Source organism: Narcine bancroftii, chromosome 5, assembly GCF_036971445.1.
Source record: "Narcine bancroftii isolate sNarBan1 chromosome 5, sNarBan1.hap1, whole genome shotgun sequence".
NCBI lineage: Eukaryota > Metazoa > Chordata > Chondrichthyes > Torpediniformes > Narcinidae > Narcine > Narcine bancroftii.
In genome coordinates, this window is record NC_091473.1 from 207,118,768 (window position 1) to 207,138,019 (window position 19,252).

Genomic DNA, 19,252 nt, shown 5'->3' on the forward strand with positions numbered 1-19,252 from the left:
TTGAAGACCTTCAATTTTCTTCTGTCAATTAAAGAGACAAAGAGAAAGCTGTGGGGCAGAATGAAATCACAGAAAAACTCGATAATTATTTTCTTTGAAACGCTCAGATAAATCATGTTTAAGCTCCATTGCTTATATTCGTTTGTTAACATAAAGTTGGACAGAAATTCGCTGCTTTATGAGGCCAATATTGAGCTGGTATTGTGCGTGTTTAAAAATGGTTAAAATCTCTTCCCTAAAATTAAGGATCTATTGAAGGAATAAAATATTGCATTTAAGGAGAATCCTTAAGGATTCATTATTTGGAAGAGGACGATGTGGACATTGTTAAGGCCAGTGGGAATATATGTTTCATTTTCTTTATATTGGGTTTAACATACAAAGTCATCTATTATAACAAACAGATTAAATATAAACATCTATTCATAAATGTTTAACATTATTTCTTTAAAACATCAAATTCTATCAATTTGGTTATTAACCGTTTATCACTTTCTCATAATGTATTCCAATATAATTCTTGATAGAAAATGAATAAGGCTAAATTAAACAATCCCTGTTTCTAAACAGAGGGTAAATTCTATCTTAAGTAATGATATGATCCATGACAATCATATTTAAACCCATGTTTAACAAGTTAATCTAAACAAAAGATATGGTAAAAGGGAAAAAAAGAAAGAATACCTAAAACTAATCTAACCTTTCCCTATAATCAAAATTAACTTGTAAAGATTGGTGTATTTGTAAGGGGGTTGGGCACTGTGTGAATTATGGGGGAGGCAGCACGGTTTTGATATTTGGAAGTGGGACTCGAGTAATTATCCAACCAAGTAAGTTTCTGGAAAATATATTCTAACTTACAAATGTTAATTAATATCAGAAACATAGTATTAATTTTCGTACTCGCTGTAACAAATAAGAAAATGTTATCTCCATCTCCCAGTTCAAAAAGTGAGGATACTTTAGCGGACATTTTGTTAGCGATTAAAACTAATCATTTATTTATAATACACAAAAGTGCTGGAGGATCTCAGCAGGTGACGCAGTGTCCTCAGGACGCAGAGATATATAAGCAGCGTTTTGGGCCTGAACCCTTTGTTAGGGCAATCCATTTTCAGAATTGTTACTTCACCTTGACTGGTAATTGACCATTTACAAGTTAAGGAAAGCGACAGACAAGCATGCATGCTGACAAACAGAAGAACTTATAGATGGAGAGACTATCGAAATAATGGGAGATGGGCAGATGAACAGTGAGAGATAGGGGAGATAACCACGTGACAAATACAAAAATTAGCATCTATCTGTATTATTACTTCATGAAAACAACAATGGATTGGCAGGGTGAATATTGTAAGAGGGCTTTTCACCGTGTGAATTATGGAGGAAGCAATTTAATATTTGGAAGTGGAACCTGGCTGACTGTAGAACCCAGTAAGTTCCAATATTACCAATCTGCAGAAATTTCTGTAATTTCCGTCGTTAGTGAAAGCATGTGTGCAGAACTGGACATCCTTCCTGATATTTGAGGAGATATGTGATAAATTGTGGACCCCCATAAGCCGCTTGGTTTTCATGAATCGAATCTAAAACTAATCGATTATCTTCCCATGCCGAAAGAGCAACCAAGTCAGCCACTAGGAATTCAGGCAGTTAATATTTGGGACAAAAACTCGAGTATTTGTCGAAACAGAAAAGGGCAGAGAAGGCCATTATACTTTAATACTATTAATTACAAATAAAATCTTACCATTAATTCTAAATACAGACTCAAAGCAAATATGAACATTGTAGAAGGCATCATCCCCGTCTCATACATTAGAAGACAGTGAGTGTTAATTAACATATATTCTGCTTAAAATGCAGACCAGTTGGCTATATTCTCTTTTTCAGAATTGCCTCCATATCTTGAATTGTAAATAATTGCTTATCATCAGGTGAAATAATGTTTCAAAAGGATTTACAGGTAAGCAGGCTGACATGCCAACGCCTGACAGACATATAAATAGTTCGATAGATTAACACATAAATCTATATACAAACAGTGGTTAGTTACTTTAAATAGATAGATCGATCGATAGTTAGATCGATAGATAGATCGATAGATAGATGGATAGATAGATAGATAGATCGATAGATAGATAGATAGATAGATCGATAGATAGATAGATCGATAGATAGATAGATAGATCGATAGATAGATAGATAGATAGATAGATAGATAGATAGATAGATAGATCGATCGATCGATCGATAGATAGATAGATCGATAGATAGAAAGATTCCAATTTTCTCACATCCCAAAGCTTAGTAAGATAATAAGATGCTATAAATTATTCCTAGTGCGCAGATGAATGGTGAAATCTGAAGAGTATTAGTAGGTGGTGAGAATACATTTGGAGGTAACAAGATCAATATGATTTGCTGAACGAGTGGTCAGTGCAGGCCCTATGTATCTAAGGGCCTCATGTCGTGCTGTATTTTTCTCTGATTCATGCATAAAGATTTTTAAGGTCAACATATATTCAGTGGGGTGAATGGGCCAGATTATGTTTTCTTTGAGAGAATCAATGCATTCATAAATTGACACATTAGAGATATCCTGTCACATAAAGTATATTGATAATAAAATAATATTTATAGAATTTACATTTATGAATGAAAACGACAAAACTTTAAATTTAGTTGCACACCTCAGTATTTCTGATAAACTGCCCCTAATGGTACAGTGTTATTGTGAAGCCACCTGGCACTGTGTGAATAGTAACAGCAAACTCACCTTTGGATCAGGGACCACATTGACTGTAATTCCAAGTAAGTCGACCTCGATCGCCATAAAATAGATGGTTCAATCTTCTAATTAGTTTGAAGATGTTTGCATTTAGGAGTCCTTGTGATAACAGGATTGTTATTAAGGACAATACGGGGTTAAATCGTCGGTATTTACTCTGAGAGAGCCAAACACTGTGTGAATTATGAAAAAAATAACAAATTAATCTTTGGAAGTGGAACAAAAATGTTTGTGGAAAGCAATAAGTGCAATAAACTGTTAATTCCCGTATGTTTAATTGAATTAAAAAGAGAGAATAAATATTCAAATAAATGTAAATGACCAAAAAGAAAGGACTTTGTGGGTTTCAGATGCCATTTCAGTCTGTAAAACTCAATGATGTTGTGAATACAGAAAATTCTGTAAATACTCAGCAGATAAGGGAGTATCTGTGAAGAGTAAACCACATTTGAAGTGTTAGGTAAAAGGACCATCATCAGTCTCTGTCAACTAACTCCGTCCTTTTATCCACATATGCTGCTTGACCTGATTGATATTTTCATAATTTATCTTTTAATCTAGATAAATAATTAAATAAATGAGAATAATGACAGGTGCATCTTACATTCGTTCAGAACTGTTCTGTCGTAAGTGATAACGTGGTGGAATTTTCAAAAGGGCAATGTGCATTGACTGGCCGTTATTGTAAGAGGGTCAGAAACTGTGTGAATTATGGAGGGGACATTAAAATTATGTTTGGAAGCGGGACAAGAGTGGTTATGGAACCCAGTAAGTGTTGAAATATTTATGATTCGTTGCAAGCATGAACAAGAGGGGAAACCCAATAACCTGCAACCTTATATCCTAATTCAAAAAAAAACAAAAATTTATAACTCAAATTGTCATTAAAAAAAAAACAGATGTTTTGATTTTAATGGAAGTGTAATATTGATAGATGAACCAACAGAGAAACAAATGGAAAAAATATGGTAATTTTGTGTTTTATTGCAATTACATTGTCTGCAGACAGTCGTTTTCCAAGCTGTCTGTGTGGGGACTAACTATTTATTTTTATGACCATCATAGCCCTTCATCAAATTGTTATAATTTTAGATAGAAAGGCTCGTCAACACATATCTATTTATCTAACTTATTATCTATCCTTCTATCTATCATCTTTCCTTCCATATATCCATCACTCCATCCATCCATCCACCCCACCTAAATATTTATCTTTCTATCTATCTATCTATCTATCTATCTATCTATCTATCTATCCATATCTATATATCTATCAGTCTATCAATCTATCGATGATCTGTCTATCAATATATCTATCAGATAAATGGTCGGAAGGTAGGTACACAGACAGCGAGGTTCATGACAGACAGTCTGTTGATAGCGAAATACACATAGATAGAGTTATGGATTTTTCCTGCGTAGAAACATGTCCAACTCATTCATGCACACAAAAATGCCAACCTCATCAAGTTACATTTGCCTGCATTGAGTCCCAATTTTTTTTATCCAATCGCCAGTCAAAATATTGTAGTGATCCCTGCCTTTACCTTTTTTCTCTGGCAACTGGTTCCATGCACTGACAACCCCCAGAACTTTTTTCTCTCTCATCTTAAGCCTTCGCCCTCGAGTTTCAAATTCCGCAATCCCACATGAAAAAAAATCTAAGAATTCACCTCATCTGTGCCCTCAAGGTTTTATTTACCTCTGTAATGTCCCTTCTCAACATCTGACACACTAGACTATCCAGTCTCTCATTTTAACTCCATTATTTCAGTCTCAGTGACATCCTCGTGAATCTTTGCTGCACCCTTTCCAGTAAAATTTCATTCTTCACATAACAGGGCGCCCAGAACTTACGAGAGTCAGGTAGACATATAGCAATCAATTATATGCATGGTTAACGTGATATCTCGAATGATGTGCTCTGCTAATTGCATGGAGCAAACAATTATCCCAATGCAAAAAAAAACACATTGAGGGGTTCAGAAACAAAAACAAAGCAAATGGTGTTGAGAGTGGTTTAGTAATGATGGTATCAAAATGTAGAATGGGATCAAAGAGCTAAATGGCCTATTCTATCCCATGCTTTTCAGATGCAATTGCAGTCCTAATGTGCAAGCCTGGACAAGACATTTAAATGCATGTCAAATGGTACACCCACAAAAAACGATTACTTTCTGAATGGATGCATGATAGTGAGTGAATGTAACATCAAGGATAAGGAAGCAGATTGGCTGCAATTTTAAGCACGTCATCCCTTTTCCGGTTAACTCACCTAATCACCTGGTCAATTAATCCCCTTCGTGCAATAATGACCACCAAAAGATTTTGTGATATTCATTCAATCGAGTTGGGCTTCTCAGGATGAGCCAACATTTGATTGCCCATCCATAAATCTCCTTTGAGACGGTGGTGTTGAGCTGCCTTCTTGAACCACTCTAACCCTTAATATGTGAGTGAACCCACAACGTTGTTATCGAGTGAGTTCCAGAATTTTGGCTCAAGGACGCTGAATTAACATTTACAAGTCAGGATGGTGGGTGGCTTGGAGGGTAACTTCGAAGTTGTGGTGCTCCCATGATTCTACTCCACTGTCCCTTCCAGTTCTTTGAAGTCGTGGGTTGGAAGGTACTGTTTGAAGACTAGAGGTGGAAAATGCAGGAGATTGGAGAATCACACGATCTACTGGAGATAGAAGAGCATCAGAGCTGTTCGCTGATGCTGCTCAACCAGGAGTTATGTTTGCTGTTAAAATACCTTCTTGGTCTTCTGTAGTATATCTTGCAGACGGTACAAACTGATTCGAAATATTTGCGCCATTGGTCTTCTGAAGGTCTGCTGCATTTTCCAAAATCAAAGTTGTCTGATTGATAGTGGATTGATCCATGAAGTTTCTCTTTAATGAGGGATTTAGGCAGTAGGTGGACTTTCAGCAGACAATTAGCTTCCCGTGCAAATCAGTGTTCAGCAGAAACTAGATCTATCAGGTATTAGGTATCAGGTAGGGTTTATTGTCGCTTTAACACCATACTGCAAAGCAGTGCCACAGAATTAAAACAAGATAACGTTCTCGACACCACAGTGATTATACAAAAGCTGCTTGACCAAACAGTACTACATACAATTAATTGTTCAGAGATAAGACAAAGGCATAAGTAAGGAGTCTTTAACATATTGATAGAATTTGAGGTTTTAAAAATGCACGTCAGTTCAAGTGGAAAACATTCCCCGATCCTCTGAAAGGCTCTGGAGGTTGGAATATTTGAGGTGGAAGGTGGAAGCGGTGGATACTTTAGTGAAAGATTAAGGAATATACTGCTGCTGGGAAACGGCAAAGAAGAAGAGATATAGCCTTGGGAATAATCAGTGCAAATTGAATAGTGGTTCTGGGTTGAGGGGCCCCTGATCATGTATTTTGGGTCCTTTGTATGTTGCCACTATAACTGTAGATGCTAGAAATTCGAGATAAAAGAGAACATCCTGGCATGTTTCGGTCCTGGGACTTGTTCCATCACATCCCACCCAACATCAACGCAAAGGTTTACATTTCTAAGGAACCTCCCATGTATGTTTTTGTGAGGTCGTCCACTGCTGTGTAACTAACGGCTATCAGAAAATATTTGGATCTGGCACAAGTCTGATCATACGTCCACGTAAATCCACTTTGATTCGATTTGTTTCGAATATGCATGTGTGTGTGTGTGTGTGTGTGTGTGTGTGTGTGTGTGTGTGTGTGTGTGGGTGGGTGTGTGTGTGTGTGTGTGTGTGTGTGTGTGTGTGTGTGTGTGTGTGTTTGTGTGTGTGTGTGTGTCGGTGTGTGTGTGTGTGTCTGTGCGTGTGGAAAATAAAGGAGAAACATTTACTTAGGTTAGTATTCACAGAAAAGCTTCTATTCATAAACATTTTTCACACAACTTCCTTCTGCCCCAATCACCAAAACAAATTTCGACCTAATTAGGCACATAGACTCATGTCCAACGTGCCTTAACTGTATGTACCAGCCACCCGAGCAGACCTTGTCAGATGTCTTATTTTAGTCCATGTAGAAAGCATCTATTTCCCGGCCTACATCAATCTTTTTTGTTACCTCCACTAAACAAAAAGCACAATCGACATAATGAGGCAGGATTTCCCCAAACAAAGCCATCCATCCTTATCTAGTGAACAGGAAATCTGTAGATGCTAGGGTCAAGAGGAGTACACAAATGTTCTAGAGAAACACAGCAGTTCACACAGCATTTGAGCAAATAAATGTAACCAGTGTATCAGGCCTGAACCCTTCATTAGGAATCCCGAACTAGTCCTTCATTTTCCAAATGCATATAAAATCCAAACCCTTGGAATTTTACAGTAATTTCCCAGCTACCGACATTAGGTTGGCCTGGCTGTAGTTAGCTGACTTATCCTTGGTATCCTTCTTCAATGAAGGAACAACATCTGCATTTCACCAATCATCTAGTGCCTTGACCTTGTCCTACAAAGGTGAAAAAATTTCCACCTGGACCCTAGAAATCATAGCCCTTCTTAATTGCACATATTCTGATATCGCAGTTATCTGGCCTTTGTGTTGATAAGACCAAACAAATATTTGGATTTTGGTGCATTCTCTGTAGACGAATCGATTTTTACCAATTATATGGTATGACCATACTCATGGGGTTGTATTATAGACTGCCCAGTAGTCAACGAGATTTGGAGGAGAGAATCTGTAGAGAGATATCAGACAGCTGCAGGTAATATACGGTTGTGACAGTAGATTTTAATTTTCCATATATTGATTGGTACTCCCATATTGAAAAAGGGCTGGTGACTTGGAATTTGTCAATTGTGTTCAAGAAAGTTTTCTAAATCAATATATAGAGGTACCAACTAGAGAGAGTGCAATATTCAATCTCCTATTAGGGAACGAGACTAGACAAGTGACAGAAGTATGTGCATGTGGAATATTTTGGGTCCAGTGATCATAATGGCATTCATTTCAAGTGAATTATGGAGAAGGATAGCTCTGAGACTCGGGTTGAGATTCTAAATTGGAGAAAGGCCAATTTTAAGGAAATGGAAAAGAATCTAGAATGTATGGATTGGGATCATTTGTTTTCAGGCAAGGATATGCGAGGTAAGTGAAGACCTTCAAAGAGGACATTTTGAGAATACAGGGCTTGTCAGGATTAAAGGAAAGGTTAGCAGGCATAGAGAACCTTGTTTTTTGTGAGATATTGGGGATCTGGTTCAGAAGAAGAGAGAGGTGTATAACAGGTATAAGCAACATGAACCAAATGGGGTACTTGAGAGAATAGAAATGCAAGAAAAACCTCAAGAAATAAATCATGATGGCTAAAAGAAGACATGGGGTTGCTTTGCCAGACAATGTGAAGGAAGATCCTAAGGGTTTCTAGAGGTTCAGTAAATAAAGAGCAAACGAATAGTTAGGGACAAAATTGCCCCCTTGAAAATCAGGGTGGTCAACTTTGAATGGAGCTAAAAGAGATCTTAAATCTTTTTTTTTTTCATCCATATTCACTCAGGAAACGTGCAGAGAATCGTGGGAATTGAGTGAAACGAGTACTAGGACCATGGAATCTTTTCGGTTTAAAGAAGAGGAAATAATTGTTGTCTTAAAACAAATAAGGCTGGATATAGCCCAAGGGCCTGAAAGGATATTCCCTCGGACCATGAGGAAGGCAAATGTAGAAATTTCAGGAGTTCTGGCAGAAATGTTTAAGATGTCCTTGGCTGGAGGATTGGAGGATAGCTCACACTTTTCCATTGTTAAGGCTCCAGAATTAACCCTGGAAATTATAGTCCGGTGTGCCTGACGTCATCAATAGGTAAGCTATTGGAAGGTGTTCAAATAGATCGAATATACAATTATTTGGATAGCCAGAGACTGATTAGGGATCGTCCACATGGCTTTGTGCATGGTAGATCGTGTTTAACAAATCAGAGTTTTTAGCGGAGGTTACCAGTAAAGTTGGCGAAGGAAAGGCTTTGAATGTTGTCAACATGGACGTTAGTAATGCCTATGACAAGGTCCCATATAGGAGGTTAGTAAGGATCAGACGCTAGGCATTCATGATGAGGTGGTGAACTGAGTTCGATAATGGCTGGTTTGGAGAAGCCATAGAGCAGTGGTAGATTATTGCTTCTCAGACTTGAGACCTGACTTCAGACATCTCCTACTTGGGTGGTGTGCATCGAGGATTGGTAATAGGGCCATTGCTTTTTATCTATAACAGTGATCTGGATGATAGCGTGCTAAATTGAATCAGCAAATTTGCAGATAATGCTAAGATTGGAGGTGTTGTGGACAGCGAAGAAGGTTTTCAAAACTAGCAGGTGGATATAGACCATTTGGAAAATGGGATGAAAAATGGCTGATGGAATTTAATGCAGACAATGTGAGGTGTTACATTTTAGAAGGACATACCAAGAAAAGGCATATATGGTAAATGGTTGGGCACTGAGGAGTCTGGTAGAACAGAGGGATCTGGGAATACAGACACAGAATTCCCTGAAAGTGGTTTCACAGGTGGATAGGATTGTAAGGAGCTTGTGGCATGTGGGCCTTCATAAATCAAAGTATTGAGTATAGGAGTTGGGATGTTATTGTAAGGTTGTATAAAACATTGTAGTATTTGGAGTATTTTGTGCAGTTTTGGTCATCTAACTAACTACAGTAAAAATATCAATAAGATAGAAAAAGTGCAGAGAAGATTTACTCCAATGTTGCCCGGACTTCAGGAACAGAGTTACAGCGAAAACTTAAACAGGTTATGGGGGAGATTTTAAGACATGAGGGGGAGATACAGAGTAAATGAAGATAGACTTTATCCACGGAGTGCAGGTGAGATATCAACCAGACGATATGGGTAAAGAGTGAAAGGGGAAAAGTTTAGTGGGAACATAAGTGGGAATATTTTCACATAGAGAGTGGTGGGAGTGTGGAACGAGCTGCCAGCTGAAGTGGTGAATTCACGCTCGATTTTAACACTTAAAACTAATGTGCGCAGGTACATGGATGAGTGAGGTATGGAGGGCTATGGATTGGGTGCAGATCAATGGGACTGAGCAAAAACATAGTTCGGTACAGACTAGAAGGGCCAAAGGGGGCTTGCTTCTGTGCTGTAATGTTCTATGGTTATATATCCTTGCTTGCATTATAAAGGCAAGAAATATACAACTTTTCTTCGTACAAAGGTCAGCCATATTGCCGAATAATGTTGAAAATCAAGAAATAACACATTAGACTAATACGGAGAATTACTGAATAATGGGGTTCAGCAAGGAATGTTCTCGAGTTGAACGTGTCTCCCAGGTTCCTGTCGTGCTTTAGACCAGAAACTTTAGTATCATCCGGAAAGTGTTGATAAGAGAGAAGGAAGATTTTTGAAGATGGGTTTAATACAGAATTTGTGTAAATTGTTGTCACCGAGTCAGAAGTTTGTGCAGTAATAAAGCTTGACTTTTAGCTAATTCTGTCCATGATCATCAATCCCACGGCCTCCATAATAACATATCCATCAATGCTTGTCTAACTCCTCCTGAAATGGGCTTTAGACCATACTTGGAGCATTGTGTCCTGCTTGGTCGCCTCATTACAAGGTTACCTTGGAGAGGGTGCAGAGAAGATTTACCACCATGTTGTATGGATTGGAGAGCTGACAGAGCGAGCGTTTTTCTCTTTGGAGTGTCGAAGGCTGAAAGGTGACTTTAATGAGGTGCATGATCATGAGGGGCATAGATAAGGTGGACAGCCAGCACCTTTTTATCGGGGCGACAATAGTAAATAACCAGAGAACAGCTGTTTAAGGCAATGGTTTTCAAACTTTTTTACCACTCACATGCCACCTTAAGTAATCCCTATGCCATGGGTGCTCGGTTATTGGTAAGGGATTGCTTAGGGTGGTATGTGAATGGAAAGAAAAAGTTTGAAAACCACTAGTTTAAGTTCAGTGGAGGAAAGCTGAGGGGGGAAGTCAAAGGTAATGTTTTTAACTCAGATAGTGGGAGGTATATGGAACGCTTTTTCGGGGGTGATGGTGGAGGCAGGTCCATTGAGAACATTCAAAATAATATTAGGTATGAGCAGTGGAGAAAGAAAAATAACTTCTGGCCATGAGATGAGGGACATTATCTTGCTGTGAAGTAGGATTGCATAGGTCGCCACAACGTATTGGGCTGAAGAGATACTACTGTACTGTCATGTTCTGTTCTGTATTTTAAAAGTAGAATTACATCTAATTCCATCATCTTATCTGGCAGATTTGCATATATTAACCACTCTCTGTCCAAGAAACATAATCTTTAGGTGTAATTTAAAACTTATTTCTCACACCTCCACCAGATGCCTTCGACTTTTTGACGGCTCTCCCATGTCGAAACCGCTTTGCATCTTCCCTCTCCACACCTTAAATAGAGTCATAGAGCACGGAATAGGCCCTTCAGCCCAACTCGTTTAAGTAAAACAAGTCGTAATTCCGGGTCAATCTCATCTTCCTATGTTTTATCTGCAATTTTACCGCCCATTCCTACACATATAATCTTCTTCGCTTTTATTGGGTCACCCCTCAGGCTTATTCGTGCAGCGAAAACAAGCGAAGGTTCGGGGGTGAGTCGTTTTTTATGGCCTGTGTATGTGGTATATTTCTTCCATTATTATTGTAGGGGGAGGATAAAGTATTTGCCTGTTCAGATGATGGCCAGAGGGTTAAATTATCATCCCTCCTGTCAATCGCTCATGGGTTCCCTGGAAGCTGCGCAAAGCAGGACAGCAATGAGCTCACCCTCTGCCTTTCTTTCCTCCGTAGAAGGGGATGAATCATTGAAGCCGTCCCTCTATGTCCTCCGGCCATCTCCGTCTAAAAGCAATGACCAGGAGACCGATACCTCGGCGGCCTGCCTCGCCACCGAATACTTCTCCAACAAATACAATCTCAAAGTGACCATCGGAGATGCCAGCAAGCAGAAGAGCAAAAAGGAGGCTTTGATCTCCATCAAGCACAAGACTTTCAATCTGTTCAGTTTCCTGTCTGTCCCCCGGTCTCAGATAATGAAAAGCATCTCATGTCAGCTCGAAACTCCGGGGGAAATAAAGAACGTCGAAGGTAGGTCGATTGTTTTATCACTGAAACTCCGTTTAACCGGCACCCTCGGGTCTCTGATTATGCCGGAATGATTCGTTCTGGACTATCGGGTATTTCGTATTAATGTGTCACTGAATCTTAAAGGTAATATTTCGGCGAACTTCGCGAGTTTCAAGGGAGGGATCCCAGCAGAAATAGGTGCCTTTAGAGAGCGCGGAGAAGCCCAGGGCCCCACTGACTGCTTTGTTTTTACATTTAGATTTGCAGCACGTCAACAGGTCCTTACGGCCCACGAACCCGGGCCGCCCAAATACCCCAATTAATATACGACCCCTTGTAGTTTTTGAAAGGTGACAGGAAACCGGAGGACCCGGAGGAAACCCACTCAGTCATGTGGAAAACGTACAAACTCCTTACAGACAATCCTGTATTTGAACGTGTCACTGGCGCGGTAGCAACGTGGCGCAAACTGCTACGCTAACCGTGCCGCCCTAACCCTGATGGGACACAGTGGGGACTGGAGCAGCAGTTCTCGCTAGAATTGGAAGCCCCATGAGTGAAAATTGTCAACATCACTCGCTGAGCTGGACACGAAACTATGAAGACTTCCGAATGGTCAGAAACCAAATTATCGGTATTCTATTGACAATCACCGCCAACCCCGCCACGCCCCCACAGAGAAATTGCCCAAAAAGAATTGGCTGTTTCTGAGCTCACAAGAGACAGCCGTGACAGTCACCTCAATTCTGTTTCGCCCTTAATCATCACGCTCCCATAAAACACCTTTGCTTCAGTGACTCCCTGCATCTCACTGGAGAAATATCCCTATCTTCTCAGTATTTTATCCTATCAGTTAATGTGAATGCAGCAGTAGATAATAGAGAGGTAGGTGAGTTACTTCCTGCGGTTGCTGAGACGAGAACGCGGGGGGCATTACCTCAAGGTACATGACAGAAGATTTAGGATGGAGAAGGCTCTTCCCAGAGAGTGTTGAATCTATGGAATTTTCTGCCTCAGTGAACATTAGATACATTTTTTCATCAGGAAAATTAATGGATATGGAGGAAAAGCGTGTAGCTGGAGGTGAACCTGTCATCAGATAGGCCATGATCTTAATGAATGGCGGAGCACTGTCAACAGGCTGTATGGCCTACTCCACCTCATATTACTTATGTTTTTAAGTTTTTCCCCATATCGCCAAGCTGTCCCAGACCAACCCGCTCATCCCCGACAGTCTCAGACTGTCCCAGATCAACTTGCTCATTCCAACCACAATTAGTCTCGGACCAACCTGTTCACTCCAACCACAATCTGTCCCAGACCAATCTGTTCATCTCAACCCCAGTCTATCCTGGACCAATGTGCTCACTTTCCCAACCCCAGTTGGTACGGACCATCCTGTTCAACCTCTGCAGCCTTAGTCTGTCCCGGGATAACCTGCTCACCGCTCCAAGCTTGTCACAGACCGAACTCCTCATCCACTCCCACCCCATCTCAGCGAGCATTGACCCAATATCAGTTTCTCCCAGACCAACTTGCTCATTCTCCGACACCAGTGTTTTCCCAAAAGAACATGCTCATCCCTCAACCCCAGCCTATCCCGGATCACTCGGTGCATCCTTATCAATCCCGGTGAGTGTTGACCTAACCTGCTTAGCTGGCGACAGCAATAGGCTTCTCTGTATATCAAATTAGAGTGAAGTTTTTGACAGTTATCTACATGGTGTTTGTTTTGACCTTTTTCAGAAGATGACCCGGTGTCTTGCATTCAACTTCCAGAAAGCAATGAAGATGGTGAGTTATTGCCTTGCACACTGGTTGGCAATCTTTACGCTGTCATGAGTTTAGATAATAGTCTCTACAACCACCTGCATAATGCATGCAGGGTCGAACTATCAAGCGCCAGCTTGACTTATAGCCTGAGAATCTGAAGTAGAAAACTTGGAAGAATGAGCTGGTTAGTCCAAGGCAAACTGGGGTCGTGGGTAGATGATCAGGTTTGTGCAGGACAGGATGGAATTCGGTAGGTGAAGGGTGGGCTGGGATTATGTGATGAGCAGATTGGTTTGGGACAGGCTGGGATTGTGAGGGGTGATTGGGTTGTAGCGGGTCGGTAAAGGGGGGTGTTGTAGGGTGAGCAGGTTGATCTGAGGCAGGCCGAAGTTGTGGGGAATGAGCATCTTGGGCCGCAACAAACTGAGAATTGGGGCATGAGGCATTCAGGGCAACATTCATTAGGATAGGGGATGATCTGAATGGACTGGAGTTGGAGTGGAGGGATTTGTGGGTTGGTCTTGGACAGTGGGATAGGGTTGAGCAGTTTGGACCGAGGCAGACTGGGTCAGGAAATGAACAGTTGGGCTAGGAAGGACTGAGGCGTGAGGTGAGCGGGTCGGTCTGGGACAAGCCTACCATGGGGAGAAAGTTGGTCCAGGACAGATTAGGTTTGGGGGATTTGGAGGATTACCAGATTGAGTCACCAGACACTGTAATTAGGAAAGATAATTTTCGTGAAAAGTGGAGGCTGAACGGTATTGTGATAAGACCGGATTTCTCCTTGCCTGGCGCAGAGATGAACCTCTGTATCTCACACCAGTGGACTCAACATATTGGTGGCCGGGATGGTGGCGGGTGATTAGTCTGCAGGCTGGGGACTGGTTGGGGCCCAAATTATAATATCGGCCCAGCCTGATTTTACAGCCTTGTTGAACCCGTTGCTTTTTCTCAGGTTCTGAACGTCTGAATATTGTTTCTTTCCCGAGTAGGAGAACATGAGCGAGGTATCTCACTCACAGTTTTTGGACTGAGGATTCTGTTCTTCAAAAGCGTCGTCTTCAACGGTTTGATGACAGTACGAGCCTGGGTATCATAAGGTAAGGGCCAACACCGTTTGGAGGAGGCCGAACAACCTCCGATGATGGCGCGGAAACCCAAGCCCGCGCCACAGTGAAGAACTGATGTGGTACAAAGGACAAAATTAAAGTGAACAACACTGCCCATTTCCGCAGCACGGCTCTCCTCGGCACCACACCTCTCGCAGGAGGGCGCTCTCACAGCGCTAACTTTCCCGTTGCGCGGTGCCCCCACCATCTGCGCCGACAGCATGCGGTGGCGAGAGAGAAAGCCGCCGTCAGAGCTTTCCAGTAGATACAGTAGCGACTTGAATACATTGGGCTAAATGACCAAATTATACACTCTTCTCGATTCCCATAGTCACTGGCCTGACGTTCCCTAGCCGTGATTAGTTTGAGCGGGGAAAGGCAAGAATCCGTGAGAAATCTGAACTCTTCCTTCTCTACCCAATTACTAGACGGAGACAGGACCAGGAGGCCAGTCGACTACCCGCAAACCCTGGCGCTGAATCCGGGCCGAACCCTCATCTGGGAAGAAATTGTACAGATATTGAAGAACGTGTACAGCCAATCGGATCAAGGGTTAATTTTTACCCTTTTAATAAACACCGGCCCTCTCGCATTTGGCGATCTCTATCATTTGTATCCTCTCCTTTGAAATTCTGCTGACATTTTCTGAACCGACGTGTGTATTACAGTTGCATACTTGTGAGAATGTGAATTTATCATCTTTACGTTGTTATTGTCTCTGTGTGTAAATGGCTCTTGTAATGCAAATGTTCCTTGCCCTGAGACTGCTCCTTGTTCGCGCGATATCACCACAAGGAGGTCATTCGGCCTTTTGAGTCTGTGCCAGTTCACGAATCTTTTTGCCACCCTTTCCAATCTCCGGCTGGTCCTTTTTTTCAATAATTCGCTTTCAGTTCACGCCCCTTTCTCCTCCCTGCCAGCGGGACCATCCCTTCCTCATTCGCAACCTGCAGCAACACCGTCTCCATTCAATCTTCCCTTCCCGCTCTCCGCTTTCTCGGGACATCCTGCGTCCCCAGGGCAGCTCCAAGCAAGTATTTAGGTTGACAAGCCTTTAAATGTATATGCCGGGGAGAATAATCTCAAATTCCCAATAGCAAATCCTAAATGGGTCAAACTGCATCATAAATGCAGCGAATAACCTGGAATTTGGATGCTAGAAACACCACAAATAATATTAATTAAACGGTTCAATTTGATTTTTTTATTAAAAAACTACATCCAGTTACTAATGCCCCGGCCTATATGTAACTCCATTCCAGCGGTTGACACTTTAAACGAGTCCATTTCGCCACTCAGTCGTGGGCGATGACTTGGTGGGGCTTTAAAAGGGGCCCACGGCGTCCAGATTAAAGGGCCTTCCCCTTCCTTAACCCCCCCCCCACCAACATTTCTCCAAGATGGAGACCCGGCGACAAGATATAAAATAAAAGCGTCCAATGGGCATCGTCAGGGAATTGTGCAAAGCAATCTGCCTTCTCATTCACTCTCTTGTCCAACCGATGTAAATACTGTATACAAAGGTTAATGCGAAGCAATGCCGCTTCAGAATATCGGATATGGCATTTCATTGTAACTATCATCTGGGTTTCAACTGTGATTTTGTTGTATTTTTTTAAACTTTCCATTTGTTTTGCAATATTTTCCAATAAAGTCTCTGATGATATGATTTAGCTCTCCTGGGACTCATTTCTTTCCGTCTACCGATGCATTGCCTGCGACAGAGACATTATGGGGGGGTGGGATTGGTGGTGATTTCAACGCTTGACATGCCACAATCTAGTCACCGTGACCCAGAAACACTCCAATTTGCCTGGTGCTGGAGCTCTCACTGGGTGTGACCTTTTTGGCCGATGCTCTTGGTCACCTCCGTTACTTATTGTGTGGCAAAAACACAAAACTCGTCAGGTTTGGATTAGAAATGCAGAGTTACTTAGGCCATACAGTGCACTTCAAGCAACAAGAAGGTAGCGGAGAGTGTAGTAACACATCTTTTTGTTCAAAACGGGATTGTCAGCTCACAGTCCTCGAAATAACAAGGCATGTTACTAGAAAGCTAAGTAAGATAAAATCCTGAGTCATGAGGCCTTGAAACATGCAGACCAAATTAAAACGTAAGAGAAGGTAACATGATGAGATAAATTTGCTTTTGGGAACAAGTGAAATTGTTTCTGTTAACTTTTTAACAGTCTTTCATTAAGACATTTTTACATTTAAGAGTTGTGTAGATTAGGAAAGAAGCGTGGGCTCTTTCATTTATATGTGTGAATAGTGAGCAAGTTCGCTGTTCTTGAGATCAGTGCCTAGGACCTCTGAGACTCCACGCCAGCCATTGGAAACCGGAATCCACAAGGAGCGAAGAACGTGAAACTTGCTCTTTTACTGTATCTTGGACATTGTTTTGTTAATATTCTGTGTAGGTTACTAAATGTCTTTTTTTTTTGCACTTTTGAAGTTGATCTGCAACCTCGAATGTCTGCTTGTTTTTATCTTGTTACGAAGGGGATTCAGAAAGGATCATGGAGATATTATCAAAGAAGATTGCATACTTCCTCGTGTTAGCCATTTCAGTCCTGGGGAAAAGCCTCTGGCCATCCGTAAGATCATCTTGTATATCTCTTTCACCTCACTCCTCATCCTCGGTCGCTCCAAATTCAATAAAGCTATCTTCATGAGGTATGCTTTCCAATCCAATCAACATCCTTGTAAATCTTCTCTGTACCTTCTCTATACATCCGCGTACTAAGGCGACCAGAACTGAGCACAATATTCCAAGTGGGGTCCAGCTAAAATCTTATATGGCTGCAACAGCTCTTAAACTCGAGATTATTGAAGGGCCACGCACCATGCACCTCCCTAAGAATGCTATCAAGCTATGCAGCAACTTTGACAGTCCTCTGAACATGGGCCTCAAGATATTTCAGTTCATCCACACTGCTCAGAGCCCTCTGATTAATATTGTATTCTGTATTCAAATTTGACCGACGGAAATGAAGCAGTTCACACTTTTCTGGGTTAATCTCCAACTGCCACTTCTCAGCCCAGCTCCGCGTCCTATCAATGTCCCTCTGTAACCTCTGGCAACCTTCGAGACTATCCACAACAGCACTATCAACCTTCGTGTCAACCGCAGACTTACCAATTAGCACTTACACTTCCTCATCCAAGTCACTTACTAAAAATTACAAGAAAATTCTGCCTCCGCAAAGCAAGGCCTCCTTGCATTCCCTGCCTTCTTACACGGGGAACCTAACCAAATGCCTTTCCAAAACGTGGTGCCAAGACAGACCCGCATCTCTGGTGAGGAGGTGCCAAGATCGCCACGCTGCGGCAGGGGCTATTCCGAGGTAGCGCCGCGCGGTGAGGGGCCAGTACCGGGGAGGGCCAGCGCGCTGCTGGTAAGGCAGGGCCGGTGGAGCGCCTTCACTCCTGGAGCTGCTCGCTTTGGTAACGAGGGAGTACAGCAACAGCAGAGTACACTAACTCATGATAATTTAGGGGGATTCTGTCTCTGTTTTACATATAGCACAGAGAGCTCATCCTGCACTTAAAGAAGGTCGCTCTGATTTTGTAGTGGTCTGCTTTTTTTTTGTTACCGGAACAACACAACACTTTATTCCAAAGCAAATGTTAACACCTGTCACTTCAAATACAATGCATTTGTGTACAGAAACTTGGGTCAGAGAATTATTCTCCATTTGACTGAGACAGTCCAAAGAAATAAATATGTTTTGCTCTTAAGTGACAGGTGATTGATATCTCACTTCCTGTTTTGATAGCAGAGTGATTGCTATCTCGCTTCTTGCTGCAGTTGCTGCCGCGTGAAAACCACAGGGGGCCGACAGCAAGATTCCTTTCATTCCCCTCCCGCGCGCTCGCGCTCTCTCTCTCTCTCTCTCTCTCTCTCGCTCTCTCTCTCTCTCTCTCTCTTTCTCTCTCGAGTGGGGGGCTGTGCAAGGCGAGTTGCACTTGCAGCCCTTGCCCCTGTCTTTGACCCACTTAGACGCGCGGGCAGGATGCGAGGGGGCTGGGGCTGCGGAAACTCTGAAGTGTGCCAGGAAAGTAGGTCAATCAGCGGGGAGGCGCAGGTGCTGCTGACGTCGGGCGGGTGGTGGTGTGGGTGGAAAGTCCCTCAGCGGTGTCTAGTTTCCACTAGTTTGCAAAGGCCGAGTCTGGTGCTCAGCTGGCGCTCGCGGGGACTGGTCCGTTGGACCGCATGTAGGTGTTTGCAAGTTGCAAAATGAATGCGCCCTTTACCACGCACAAAACTCAGTGCACTGCTCTTTGTTTCCCCATGGGGCCTCTTCCAGGTTGGGTGAGGGGCCGCAGGTTTTGCGGGGTTCTCGCCTTCAGTCAGCTCGAGAGGCCTCTTCGATACCCGCCGCTTGATATTCCACATCACCCTTCCACCCCTATCATAAATGCCCGCATTATTTTACATGATCAAAGACACTCCTTTTCCTCCACCAACCTCCTTCCCCAATTGATCCCTAAAC

The 19,252-nt window shown here is 42.2% G+C and overlaps 1 protein-coding gene across 14 annotated transcripts in view; it reads left to right on the forward strand.

Moving 5' to 3' along the window:
- The window catches only part of LOC138764641 (M1-specific T cell receptor alpha chain-like), an 814,651-nt gene extending 798,226 nt beyond the window's left edge, over positions 1-16,425 (forward strand). For all 14 annotated transcript variants that reach the window (XM_069940832.1, XM_069940826.1, XM_069940829.1 and 11 more), the window contains exons 2-5: positions 11,599-11,895; positions 13,621-13,668; positions 14,640-14,747; positions 15,185-16,425. In XM_069940832.1, the coding sequence (XP_069796933.1) occupies positions 11,599-11,895; positions 13,621-13,668; positions 14,640-14,746 (452 nt within the window). In that variant the 3' untranslated portion in view covers position 14,747; positions 15,185-16,425. The remainder of the gene's footprint in view (positions 1-11,598; positions 11,896-13,620; positions 13,669-14,639; positions 14,748-15,184) is intronic.
- Positions 16,426-19,252: the final 2,827 nt, after the last annotated feature.